This window comes from Electrona antarctica, assembly GCF_951216825.1.
Source record: "Electrona antarctica genome assembly, chromosome: 16".
Lineage (NCBI taxonomy): Eukaryota > Metazoa > Chordata > Actinopteri > Myctophiformes > Myctophidae > Electrona > Electrona antarctica.
The window spans coordinates 6637525-6652524 of record NC_136797.1 but is presented as its reverse complement, the minus strand read 5'-3'; the positions used below and the strand labels follow the sequence as shown (position 1 = coordinate 6652524).

Genomic DNA, 15000 nt, shown 5'->3' with positions numbered 1-15000 from the left:
CAACCCATTGTTTCACCCAGTGTCAATTATCTAATGTAATCCTGGGCACTACACTTCCTCTGCCAACCTGCATGGGGGGGCGGACTGACCTCATGCTTCCTTCCATGCATGAGGAGTCCACGCTGCTTCTTTTCACCTGACAGGGGGGAGTTTCCCCGGCCGGACGTAGCGCGTGGAAGGAACACATTTATTCCGACAACAAGTTCCTTTCCCCTCCATCAGGTGCCCTGGCTGTCCAGGGGGAGGCAGTTTAGAGACCAGGATTACTGCATGTTTTTTGTGATGGTATATACCTACCCTAGGGGACACGGGGAGAACATGCAAAGTCCACACAGAAAGGCCCTTTCTCCCCTGGCCAGCCGGGGCGCCTGATGGAGGGGAAAAGGAACTGGTTGGAATAACGTGTTCCTTCCTTGGACACTCATGCATGAAGGAAGCATGAGTTAAAGTCCGTTGCTCTCCCCAGGTTGGCGGAGGGTGTGTAGAGCCCAGGATCACATTAGATAATTGACACAGGGGTGAAAAATGGGTTACAAAATGGTGGGATAAAAGAAAGGCCCTTTCACACCTTCACCGCGCCAGCAAGGATTTCTTGGACTTCACACTGACTTCCCAATGAAGTAACTGAACTCCTAAAGCCTTTGAAGTAATGGTCAGATGTCTCATCCGTTACCAGTACGGTCAAGCAGTTCCAGGAAATATATACACAGACCACATGCACAGAGTACTGTACTGCGCGACAGGCACAAACACATGCTAGGAACTCACGGAACAAACACAATGCTAATTACTATGTGCTACAAGCAATACTTACCCTGCTTTCTGTACACCACAACACAGACCACAACACACACACGCACGCACACACGCCCACACACACCCAGCAGATCACTCACCTTGAGGTCTCTGTGCACGACCCCCGACTGATGGCAGTGCAGTACCGCCTCCAGAATCTGCTGGATGCAATGACTGCATGCAAACAGCAGGGGGAGCAGGTTAGTCTGAACACATTCACCACAGCCCACTATATAGAATCCAGACTCATGCATCAGGCAGCGATGCCTCAGCATTAGTGCGCATGCTACGCCGCGCACACACACACACCCCTGTAACACGCATACATACTCACACGCGCACAAACACAAACACACACACACACACACCCCTATAACACGCATACATACTCACACGCGCACAAACACACACACACCCATATAACACGCATACATACTCACACACGCACTAAGTGTCCGTTTCTATAGTCTCTCAGAGTAAAGCTAACACTGAGGACATTGCTGTGTGTATGCACGAGTTCTAGCGCCAGTATGCAGACGCGCACGCACGCACGCACACACACACACACACACACACTCTTGCCTCCTCTCTCCATTGTAGTAGAGGCAGGTGGAATATTGACAGAGACAATGTGCTATTTTCAGTAAAGATTTTGAACGTCAAGTCAAGCAGTGTGTGTGTGTGTGTGTGTGTGTGTGTGTAGTGGGGGGGGGGGTGCACTGCTGCTCTCTGCGTGTGTGTGTGTGTGTGTGTGTGTGTGTGTGTGTGTGTGTGTGTGTGTGTGTGTGTGTGTGTGTGTGTGTGTGTGTGTGTGTGTGTGTGTGTGTGTGTGTGTGTGTGTGTGTGTGTGTGTGTGTGCACTGTGCATGGCTTAAGCTATCGTTGCTGTCGAGCAGAAACCTCTTCTCTATTATTTTTTACCTTTTTTGTGCAGTGTATGGAAATTATTGCCCTTAATTCATCGTACTGTAGCACATCTATATATATTATTACCTAACCCTAACCCTTAATTCATCGTACTGTAGCACATCACCTATATATTATTACCTAACCCTAACCCTTAATTCATCGTACTGTAGCACATCACCTATATATTATTACCTAACCCTAACCCTTAATTCATCGTACTGTAGCACATCACCTATATATTATTACCTAACCCTAACCCTTAATTCATCGTACTGTAGCACATCACCTATATATTATTACCTAACCCTAACCCTTAATTCATCGTACTGTAGCACATCTATATATATTATTACCTAACCCTAACCCTTAATTCATCGTACTGTAGCACATCACCTATATATTATTACCTAACCCTAACCCTTAATTCATCGTACTGTAGCACATCACCTATATATTATTACCTAACCCTAACCCTTAATTCATCGTACTGTAGCACATCTATATATATTATTACCTAACCCTAACCCTTAATTCATCGTACTGTAGCACATCACCTATATATTATTACCTAACCCTAACCCTTAATTCATCGTACTGTAGCACATCACCTATATATTATTACCTAACCCTAACCCTTAATTCATCGTACTGTAGCACATCACCTATATATTATTACCTAACCCTAACCCTTAATTCATCGTACTGTAGCACATCACCTATATATTATTACCTAACCCTAACCCTTAATTCATCGTACTGTAGCACATCACCTATATATTATTACCTAACCCTAACCCTTAATTCATCGTACTGTAGCACATCACCTATATATTATTACCTAACCCTAACCCTTAATTCATCGTACTGTAGCACATCACCTATATATTATTACCTAACCCTAACCCTTAATTCATCGTACTGTAGCACATCACCTATATATTATTACCTAACCCTAACCCTTAATTCATCGTACTGTAGCACATCACCTATATATTATTACCTAACCCTAACCCTTAATTCATCGTACTGTAGCACATCACCTATATATTATTACCTAACCCTAACCCTTAATTCATCGTACTGTAGCACATCACCTATATATTATTACCTAACCCTAACCCTTAATTCATCGTACTGTAGCACATCTATATATATTATTACCTAACCCTAACCCTTAATTCATCGTACTGTAGCACATCACCTATATATTATTACCTAACCCTAACCCTTAATTCATCGTACTGTAGCACATCACCTATATATTATTACCTAACCCTAACCCTTAATTCATCGTACTGTAGCACATCTATATATATTATTACCTAACCCTAACCCTTAATTCATCGTACTGTAGCACATCACCTATATATTATTACCTAACCCTAACCCTTAATTCATCGTACTGTAGCACATCACCTATATATTATTACCTAACCCTAACCCTTAATTCATCGTACTGTAGCACATCACCTATATATTATTACCTAACCCTAACCCTTAATTCATCGTACTGTAGCACATCACCTATATATTATTACCTAACCCTAACCCTTAATTCGTCGTACTGTAGCACATCACCTATATATTATTACCTAACCCTAACCCTTAATTCGTCGTACTGTAGCACATCACCTATATATTATTACGTTAAATATAGGTATATATGTCGCACAATTTATTTCGTGGAACAACAAGTCCCCAACAACATTTCGTCTGCTTGTGCTTGTATGAGTCAGTGACAAACAAATGCCTCTGGATTCCTGATTCTTTAGGCATTTGGCAGACGCTCTTAATCCAGCTGTGACAAAGTCAAAGTCCAAGTTGTACGATTAGTACGATTAGTACAACCGCAGTGAAATTTGTTCTCCGCATTTGACCCATCTCCTGGAGCGGTGAGCTCGGGAATCATTAGTTGTTTTGACCCCCAATCCAATCCTTGATGCTGAGTGCCAAGCAGGGACTGACCCCCCAATCCAACCTTTGATGTGCCAAGCAGGGAGGCATTGGGCCCCATTTTTACAGTCTTTGGTATGACCCGGCCAGGGATCGAACCCCCAACCTCCCAGTTTCAGGGCGGACACTCTAACCACAAGGCCACTGTCTGGTGTCTGGCAGACACTCTAACCACAAGGCCACTGTCTGGTGTCTGCGACTTACAGTGAGAAGGTAAACACAAGGTAACACATCAAGCGCATAGAGAGGAAGGTGTAGAGCCTCAGTAGTCTAGGACCATAGCAGGCAACCCAATAACCTGTCATCAGTGTAAACATTACCAGTAAGACGCCCTGAGGGCGAGAAGCTGGCGTGCCCGCATCCGCCTGGTGACGGCAGACTGCTGGGCGAGGGCTGGTGCTTTGGCATGGGGGGTCAGATCAACATGGAATGAATTCTGTACTGGCCATATGTGACCAGATTTGACTGAGAGCCTGCCATCGCGCAACCTCCAGCTTTTCACCAGAGGAGAAAAACTTTTTTTTTCTTTTCTCCAAAATGAGTTAACAGGCAGACTCTTCACATACTATAACTGAGATAAGTGTCAGAGCTGAAATCGACATGTAAATATGAACTAAATGCCACAGAAGTGAACCTTTCAAGCCTGTTTTCTCAACTCGCTGTTTTCTGCAAGACATTACTCTATAAGCCACATCTCCAAAACTGGTGGGTCAAACTGAACAACCAATATGTCAATTTGAAGCTATGATTCCCTGCTTTCATATGACATGAAAACAAAAACGAAAATTCAAAAAAATCCAATGGCAGTCCCTCAGTCAAATTTGGACACATATATGGAGTGTGTCTTGAGTGTACAGGGTTTGATGAGGTCAGATCAACATAAGGAATGTCAGAACAGGTCAGCCTTAAGTATCGGGCCTATTGAGAACTGTAGTTTTCGCCGGCTGCAGCTGCACTAATAACTTTGGGGCGGGCCCGTCTAGAGTTTGAATGGACATGTATCTATCAAAAGGGAGACATTGAAGAGGAAGGACGGGTGGGGAAGGATCAACATATATGGAATGTCAGAACAGTCAGTTCCATATATGGAGATGGAGGCGCGAGGTCACGAGGCGTGACTATATATGGAGGTGTGATGTGACACACAATAAGGTTTTCATAGTAAATGCGACCTACGGTCGCAATAATATCAAAAGAGTAATAGGAACCTGGCATCTGTCTACATACCATAGGATCTACATTACATCTTAACCTTTGCATTCGACTGCAGGCAAAGTTCACAGCTCACAATGATCTTGTACCGCTTCTAATTTTAGCAGTTTTTTGGGGGAGGGGAATTTGAATCCTGAAAAGTAACAGCAGTGGCGTGCACAGACATTTAGAGGGGCAGGTGCTCAAGTGAAAAAAAGGAACCTTGTGCAGCGTGTGGAACCGGCCGGTTGCCTTAATAGTGTGAGATTTATAGATTTCGGGGCATAAATAATATATTAGAAGCTGTTTTTTTAATCTAGAATTGATCATTGTCACCATTGTCCACATACTGTACACTGTACAAAATTGCTGTCCAGAGGGCAAGGGCAGGTGGTGCTCTAGCACCCCCTGGTGTCTATCTGTGCACGCCACTGAGTAACAGTTTTTCGGACATATGAGACAGCGACGCTATACGAGTTCCCCTGTGTTGTTATTTCTGGAGCACCAGACAGCAGCAACACATCACTGATCATCAGACAGCAGCAACACATCACTGATCATCAGACAGCAGCAACACATCACTGATCATCAGACAGCAGCAACACATCACTGATCATCAGACAGCAGCAACACATCACTGATCATCAGACAGCAGCAACACATCACTGATCATCAGACAGCAGTAACACATCACTGATCATCAGACAGCAGCAACACATCACTGATCATCAGACAGCAGCAACACATCACTGATCATCAGACAGCAGCAACACATCACTGATCATCAGGCTTTGAAGCACCAGAGATATTAAAGCACCGACAGACTTCAGTGTGTTCACATCACTCTCTCTACGTCCTCCTTTGTCGACATTTTTCCTTTCTCTCATTTTCTTTCCAATTCAATCCTTATTATTATGCCAATTTCCAGTGTATTCCTACTAACAACACTACATGTTTAAGACAGAAGTGTGTTTATATTCCTACTAACAACAACACTTCATGTTTAAGACAGTAGTGTGTTTATATTCCTACTAACAACAACACTTCATGTTTAAGACAGTAGTGTGTACTGTGTGTTTATATTCCTACTAACAACAACACTACATGTTTAAGACAGTAGTGTGTTTATATTCCTACTAACAACAACACTTCATGTTTAAGACAGTAGTGTGTACTGTGTGTTTATATTCCTACTAACAACAACACTACATGTTTAAGACAGTAGTGTGTTTATATTCCTACTAACAACAACACTTCATGTTTAAGACAGTAGTGTGTACTGTGTGTTTATATTCCTACTAACAACAACACTTCATGTTTAAGACAGTAGTGTGTACTGTGTGTTTATATTCCTACTAACAACAACACTACATGTTTAAGACAGTAGTGTGTACTGTGTGTTTATATTCCTACTAACAACAACACTACATGTTTAAGACAGTAGTGTGTACTGTGTGTTTATATTCTTACTAACAACAACACTACATGTTTAAGACAGTAGTGTGTACTGTGTGTTTATATTCCTACTAACAACAACACTACATGTTTAGGGCAGTGGTGCTGACAGGTTCTGCTGCTAGCCAGAATCTGTCTTGGAGAGAATTATTTTCACCTGACAGTGAGGACTTTTCACCAGGAGGACATACAGTACTGTTCCACACACCCCACTGAACAGAACAGGCCCTGACCAACCCCCGCATTGGGACAGGAGTGTCTGCTACTCCTGCAGCCATAGAGATCACCTGCTCCTGCAGCCATAGAGATCACCTGCTATACTGCAGCCATAGAGATCACCTGCTCCTGCAGCCATAGAGATCACCTGCTCCTGCAGCCATAGAGATCACCTGCTACTCCTGCATTGGGACTATAGTGTCTGCTACTGCAGCCCAGAGCCATAGAGTATAGACAGAGTTACGCAAACTCCGTTCACTTCATGGGGCCAGTCCAATGGCGGCTCTTCTACATAGACTTCTATTGGTTTGTCCCTAATTGAAGGCTCCACATATAACAACCGGAGGTTTATGGAATGCATTGGAGTCTATGTGCTCACGCGAGTACATGAACCATGACCATGACCAGGCTGTTTTCTGCCCCCTCAATGTCGTAACTCTTCTATTAGATGGCTCTGCTGCAGCCATAGAGATCACCTGACCAACACTGACTCACTCCCCAAAAGGCATATTGTGACTTAGTCCAAACGTCAACATGAAATAGGGCACGTCATGTTGGGCACACATCGTATTTGACGATCTGTCAAGCGGACTTGAGCCATGTTGGGAAGCACCGCTGAGCGAGCTTACATCAAGGCACATGTTGAAGTCAAAACTAAATATGACTTTTTTATGAGACACCTGCCAAGCCAGAAGATTCAATGGACAATCTACAAGCTCACAACGCGTCACTGTACATCAGCTATTTTCGGTATTTTAAAATGCTTTTCAAAATACAAAAAAATGCCTAATAAGATTGATCATAAGGCATGACACCACGCAAAATAGAGTCCCTAGTCTTACGCACACACACGCAGTCACACACACACACACACACACACACACACACACACACACACACACACACACACACACACACACACACACACACACACACACACACACACACACACACACACACACACACACACACACACACACACAGCTCCATTCGTATACTCCCAGATTTCAATTAAACGCTGAAGATTTGGGGTACCAAAGATGTTAAGAAAATCATATCATATCAAACGGCGGTCCGTGGATCCTAATGCATAACATCAACCTGAATATTAAAACAAATAATAGAAGAAACAAGAGTTGAGAAGGACTACAGACAGAAGTGCATCAAGACAATAGAGATCCAAAAGCGAAAGCTATACAAACAGGCAGGCGGGCACAGAGACGGGCACAGAGACGGGCACAGAGACGGGCAGACGGGTAAAAGCACAGGCAGGAGGTGAGCACAAACAGAAAGACCAGCCCCTTGCATCCAGGGTACAGGGGGACAATGACCCCTTGCATCCAGGGTACAGGGGGACAATGACCCCTTGCATCCAGGGTACAGGGGGACAATGACCCCTTGCATCCAGGGTACAGGGGGACAATGACCCCTTGCATCCAGGGTACAGGAGGACAATGACCCCTTGCATCTAGGGTACAGGAGGACAATGGCCACTTGCATCCAGGGTACAGGACAATGCACCTGGTGAGACACACTGCTGGGCCCTATGTTCCCCATTTATATTTTTTAGGGGGCGCTAGCCCCTCCTATAAACAGCTATGGTGTTTAATGTGTGTTGTCTGAACAAACTGGACAATTAATGGAGAATTTACGTCATGTGTGTCTGAGCAAATCGGCTGGGTATGTCGGTGGGAAGTACTGGGAACCCTTGGCCAATAAGGGACCACCATTCTTGATGATGATGTATGATGATTAGAGAGCCCCTCACTTCACACGGGTGTGATTTTGTTTTACATTTTTATCCCACGATTTTATAACCCATTTTTTCCACCCGGGGGCCAATTGCCTAAGATGTAATCCTGGACGCTACTCTCCATCTGCCAACCTGGGGAGAGCCAAGAACTGAGCTCGTGCTTCCTTCAATGCATGAGGAGTTAGCAGGCCACTTCTTCTGCTTAACACCCGACAGGGGGTAGTTTTTTCCCCGACAGGACGTAGCACGTGGAAGGAACACGTTATTCCAACCAGTTCCTTCCCCTCCCCCTCTATCAGGCCACACAGAACGGCCCTTTCACCAACCCCACCTAGCTAGGGTCTACAGTACGTTCCCCAGTTCTATATGTTTTCATGTTGCCGCTGTGGGAAGGCAATGGTCTGAATCAGCAAGACAACTTAAGGGGGGGGGGAGGGGTCTCTAAATTGACACTTACAAGTCTATTTGAATACCGTCAGAGTTACCTCTGACAGTATACAAATGGAACCAAATGGACCCCGGCGGTTCCATTTGTACACCGTCAGAGTTAGGGACCCACCCTTTCCCAGGGGGTTTGGCTCAGGCGGACAGGGTTTTGAGGTTAGGTTAGGTTTTGAGGTTAGGTTCGAGTTAAGGTTAGGGTTCGGCATAGTGTCTGTGAGGTTAAGATTAGGTGTAGGCATAGTTTTAGTGAAGTTAAATGTTAGGTTAGACACAATCAAAGGCCTTGATTGCGTCTAATCTAACATTTAACTTCACTAAAAAGGCTAACACAGGGAAAAGGGGAGTCCTGGGTAAAAGGTAGTGCAAGTGATTTTCTTTGGTTAAAATAAGTGTTAAAAAGCTCTATATCGTGATAGTACTCATTGCTCTCCATGGAGTCTCCATGTCTCTCCAGCTGTTTTATTAAACAGAAAATGTATTTCCAGAAGCCGAAACTGAAACTGGGATAGCAATTGTATCCAATCAGGTTAGAGAACATTACATTACAGTCATTTAGCAGACGCTTTTATCCAAAGCGACTTACAATAAGTGTATTCAACATAGGTAGGGAACAAAAACTACTAATCACCAGAAGTCTTTAGTGCATTTTCTGCAAAAACAAGCAACCAAGAGTATACCTAGCGCTAAGGTAAAAGTGCAATATATCAGCTACCTATTTCCTTAACCGGATGAGACAAAATAGCTAAATCAAATGAGAACGCAGTCAGGATACAGATTAAACAAGTGGAATTGTAAGTGATGATACAAAGAAATGAGCAGACCAAAATTGGAACTGGAACACTATAAAATGAAGCTCATAAATAGCTACTCTCTCCTGAAAATTATTTTTCTGTTTATTAACTGCTTCAGACCATACGACGTGCGCACATTGTCAATGATATCAAACGAGAGAAGAATATTCGGAATCTTTTTTTTTTTTAGTTGGCCTCCAAGGCCACCATACTCTTCGCTCTTCATTCATCCGCGGTCCCGGTCACTTCCCTGTTTACCGCTGCAGAAAGAATCCCTCGTATCTCCTAATCTAGGGCGCTCTCCGTGGTTTTGATCAGATGGATATACTAAGCTCTTCATTTCTGACTTCTGACCTGCCTCTCGTTCAAAATATGAAAGTGGGGGATCATCGAGCGATTTTATCGAAACGAGACCACGGTAAGCAAGCAAAAATATGTCTGTTTTTTTTCCAGAACAGAAGGGGGGAGGGGGGGGGCTTTACAGAGTAAAAGCGGCCATATCTTCCCGGCACCCCAAGCTTCTATTTTGAAAGAATCCCGGCGCTGATTGTGTTAAAGAGTTGTAGAGACAGCTATTAGAATATAGTGATTTAACCTTTTAACAAAAACACTTTTTGTTTTAACCAAAACAATATCACTTACACTACCTTTAAGGGAGAGACCTTGAAAATGTAAACTTTGAAAACAATTGCTGCATGCAGGTAGCTAGCTAGCCCACTAACATTAGCCTAAAATGCGCGTATTCTCAAGCACTATTCAGTCAAGTACTGCAATTTCAGTACAACTCGGAGGTACTTTTATATTTTCTGGAGTATTTACATTTTTCCATACATTAAAATTTAAACTACTACTACTACTACTACTACTACATCTCAGAGGCAGATATTCGGTACATTTTACTCCACTACGATTATTTTTTTAAACCTTAGGTTACAAGCTACTTTTAGAGATTACAAAATATACATTAACCAGAATAACTGCCATATTTTGTACTTTGGCTATTCGAAAATAGCCAATCTATAATAAGCTCACGAAAATTGGAGCGATTGTAAACATTTGGAGCGTGTAAATTTGACACATTTTGAAAATCTTGAACCATGAATGCAGTGATTTAACTTGTAACAGAGTATGTTTACATTGTGGTTACTTTTACCAGTGGTTCCCAAACCTTTTCATGTCAAGGACCCCCAAATTGACACTAATTAGCCCACGGACCCCCATTTGAAGAGATATGCCAGGGACCCCCATAAGAGAAGATTTTTACGGCTCTAGTAGAGATTCTCAACCCGTTTAATTTCAAGGACCGCCTGTTTGACATGCATCAGTCTACGGACCCCCATTTTATGGCATTTCTATCTCTGAGACACCAATTTATATTGTAAAATCAATGTTGATTTAACTCTGAGAGTGTACAAATGGTATTTGTACACTCTCAGAGTTACAGACCCATAAGGGTCCATTTGGTTCCAAACTATCATTTAGCTGGGGACCACCTGGAACTCCCTGAAGGACCCCTGGGGGTCCCCGGACCCCACATTGGGAACCACTGACTTATACCACTGGCACTGACCCTGGGGAACATAGGGATGACCCCTGTTAGACACAGACAAACACGCACACACGCGTGTGCGCGCACACACGCACACACACAGTCACACACACACACACACACACACAAACACACACACACGCACGCACGCACACATGCACACACACGCACACACACACACCTTGAGGTCCCTGTGCACTATGTCATGCTGGTGGGTGTATGACACAGAGTCTAGAATCTGATGAATACAGTGACTGTGAAGACAAAAACGACAACAGAGGAACAACAGCGTAAATTAAACAACAACAACAACCAACAACAAACAACAACAGTAAATAAAACGACTGCAGGAAGAAGAAATAAGAAGAGGAGAAATGGTGGACGAAACGTTTACGTAAAGGACGAGGGGGGTCGAGGGGGCAAAGGCAGAGGGCATTCTAACATACACAATATACAGTCAGCCACGACCCGACAGTTAGAGCTGCAATCCATTAGCCTGGCTAACAAGCCAGACCGAATCAGCCGTTGGCAAAAAAGAAATTGCCTGCCGGCGGATTACGGTCTGGAGAGGCTCAATTGTACCTACACCAGAGAACTGGTGTGGCCAATCGGGACAAGGTATGCAATATGGGCGGGCTTTGGTACAGTGACATTCAATGCTTGAGACCTTTGACTGACAGTAGCTCTGACCAATTGCGTCAAAGAGAAAATGTTTGAACCCACCCCCCGGGAAACAAGATCCATACACAGCATCTCCAGACTCAAATACCACACAACAGTGTGATTTTAGTCTGTCTTATTAGCCAGGCTAGCAATCCATCACTTCTCTGACGTCGAAATAAAAAAAAACGTTCGCTCTGAAAGAATATATACCTATTCAAAGATTTGTGCCACATTTTCACGATTTTTCAAAAATAGCAGACCTATAAGCTCGTAGCGTGCCACTCGGTGGCGCGCTATGAGCTTGTAGATCTGCTATTTTTCAATAGCTAAAGTATAACATAATGCTAGTTAAAACACCAAAACGGGTTCCCGTCCAGAATGGGTTAAAGGTTTCATGACATTAATTTGCATTTATTTTTCAATTAGGTTGTATGACCTCAATTACACACAAAGAACCTGAACTTTGAACATTCAGTGGATTTACTGCGGTCTGGAGTTTTCTCTGGGGGTTTGGAGAAGCCTTTTGAGCTGCAATGAAAACAGGCAAAACAGTGAAAACATCTGCTGGCAAATCCCATTGACATATATGGGATTTGCAGGCTGTGACATCACAAACAGCAGGAAAGTCAGAGCACTTGTTTGAGCCAGAAAACCCCCAGACCACAGAAAATCTACTGAATGTTAAAGGACCACTTCACCACTTTTCAACCTATCTTCATATAATAGGTCCTCACTAATAATCATGAAAAAATGGCGCGATTTTTTTCTACTCAGTCTGTGTCTCATAGGACGGCTGTGGGCAGTTTAGAAACCATCATTAGGCAGATTTTTTTACAAAAATATTTAGATTTTCATTATCGTGAGAACGATGGCTTCCATTTTCACATTGCAACTTTTCAGGACTAGAAAGCCTGCAGTTTTTATTAGCTTGTATTCCCCATCGATGATGTCACTGGAAGACGGTTTCTGAACTGCCCACAGCCCTCCTATGAGACACAGACCGAGTAGAAAATAATTGCACCATTTTTTCAGGATTATTAGTGAGGACCTATTATATGAAGAAAGGTTGAAAAGTGGTGAAGTGGTCCTTTAACATCCCGAACACCCGGGGGTATTTAGGACCATTAAATCAGGGCGCCCAGCGATTTTCGAGGTGCACCAGGAGCCAGCCATCTTGGATGTAGCTGAAGTAGCTAGATGTAGCCCAACAACGGGAGGGATGATTACTCCTAACGCGACAATCGACGGGACCGCCATGGGCCGTCAAAACAATAATCTTTGGTTAGAATTGGAAGCATTGATTTTGATCAAGAGTTATTCACGTTTTAAGATTTTCGATCTCATCCACTAAAATGGAAGGGGGACGTCCCAACCCGGAAATTACATCGAATGTTGCCCCAACAGGCGCTCCCAGCCTGTGGAGCGAGGCGCTCGGTTATGATTAATCTCGGTCCTGGGCGCTGAGCGGAACTATTTGATAGGACGGAGACCTCCGTTTATGCCGCTCAAGGTGTTAAAAGTTGGTTTGGTTTTTTTGGGTGCAATTGAGCTCAGAAAACCTAAAAATAAAACAATGGTGGGTCACGGACAAAATAGTCTCACGTAGCCAGACAACATTTATATTAGGATAAATTTGCGCGACTGTAAAGACGAACCGGAAGTGAGGAGGAGTCTCCACTTCCGCTGATGATCAGAGCTTCCGTTGACTGTATGACGGAAGCATTTATATTTTACTCATGATCAGAGCTAACCTGACTCCGCCAGATGGGGCAGCAGAGAGTACACTGGCCAATCAGCGGCAGCTAGAGGCGGGATCAAGGCATACACAGTGCTGCCTTGATCCCGCCTCTAGCTGCCGCTGATTGGCCAGGCCGTTTGGTGGCCGGAGCATCAAGTCTGCCTGAGAGTTCCCAGATGGGAGCAGGAGGGGGGGAACCCAGTGTACTCTCTGCTGCCCCATCTGGCGGAGTCAGGTTAGATCAGAGCTTCCGTTGCTCCAGACTGTATGACGGAAGCATTTATATTTTACTCATGATCAGAGCTTCCGTTGCTCCAGACTGTATGACGGAAGCATTTATATTTTACTCATGATCAGAGCTTCCGTTGCTCCAGACTGTATGACGGAAGCATTTATATTTTACTCATGATCAGAGCTTCCGTTGCTCCAGACTGTATGACGGAAGCATTTATATTTTACTCATGATCAGAGCTTCCGTTGCTCCAGACTGTATGACGGAAGCATTTATATTTTACTCATGATCAGAGCTTCCGTTGCTCCAGACTGTATGACGGAAGCATTTATATTTTACTCATGATCAGAGCTTCCGTTGCTCCAGACTGTATGACGGAAGCATTTATATTTTACTCATGATCAGAGCTTCCGTTGCTCCAGACTGTATGACGGAAGCATTTATATTTTACTCATGATCAGAGCTTCCGTTGCTCCAGACTGTATGACGGAAGCATTTATATTTTACTCATGATCAGAGCTTCCGTTGCTCCAGACTGTATGACGGAAGCATTTATATTTTACTCATGATCAGAGCTTCCGTTGCTCCAGACTGTATGACGGAAGCATTTATATTTTACTCATGATCAGAGCTTCCGTTGCTCCAGACTGTATGACGGAAGCATTTATATTTTACTCATGATTGCGCTTCCGTTGCTCCAGACTGTATGACGGAAGCATTTATATTTTACTCATGATCAGAGCTAACCTGACTCCGCCAGATGGGGCAGCAGAGAGTACACTGGCCAATCAGCGGCAGCTAGAGGCGGGATCAAGGCATACACAGTGCTGCCTTGATCCCGCCTCTAGCTGCCGCTGATTGGCCAGGCCGTTTGGTGGCCGGAGCATCAAGTCTGCCTGAGAGTTCCCAGATGGGAGCAGGAGGGGGGGAACCCAGTGTACTCTCTGCTGCCCCATCTGGCGGAGTCAGGTTAGATCAGAGCTTCCGTTGCTCCAGACTGTATGACGGAAGCATTTATATTTTACTCATGATCAGAGCTTCCGTTGCTCCAGACTGTATGACGGAAGCATTTATATTTTACTCATGATCAGAGCTTCCGTTGCTCCAGACTGTATGACGGAAGCATTTATATTTTACTCATGATCAGAGCTTCCGTTGCTCCAGACTGTATGACGGAAGCATTTATATTTTACTCATGATCAGAGCTTCCGTTGCTCCAGACTGTATGACGGAAGCATTTGAAAATTGCAAGAAGGCAACAACAGTCTGGCAACGGACAAAATACATGTCTGGGCCAGTTGTATGGAGTAC

The 15000-nt window shown here is 44.0% G+C and overlaps 1 protein-coding gene across 1 annotated transcript in view; it reads right to left on the bottom strand.

Annotated features, from left to right (window-relative positions):
• LOC306940223 (calcium/calmodulin-dependent protein kinase type II subunit beta-like) overlaps window positions 1-15000 on the bottom strand; it is a gene marked incomplete at its 5' end in the record, with an annotated part of 73066 nt that overhangs the window by 34047 nt on the left and 24019 nt on the right. The window contains one exon of the mRNA XM_079525246.1: window positions 897-969. Coding sequence (XP_079381372.1) covers window positions 897-969 — 73 coding nt within the window. The remainder of the gene's footprint in view (window positions 1-896; window positions 970-15000) is intronic.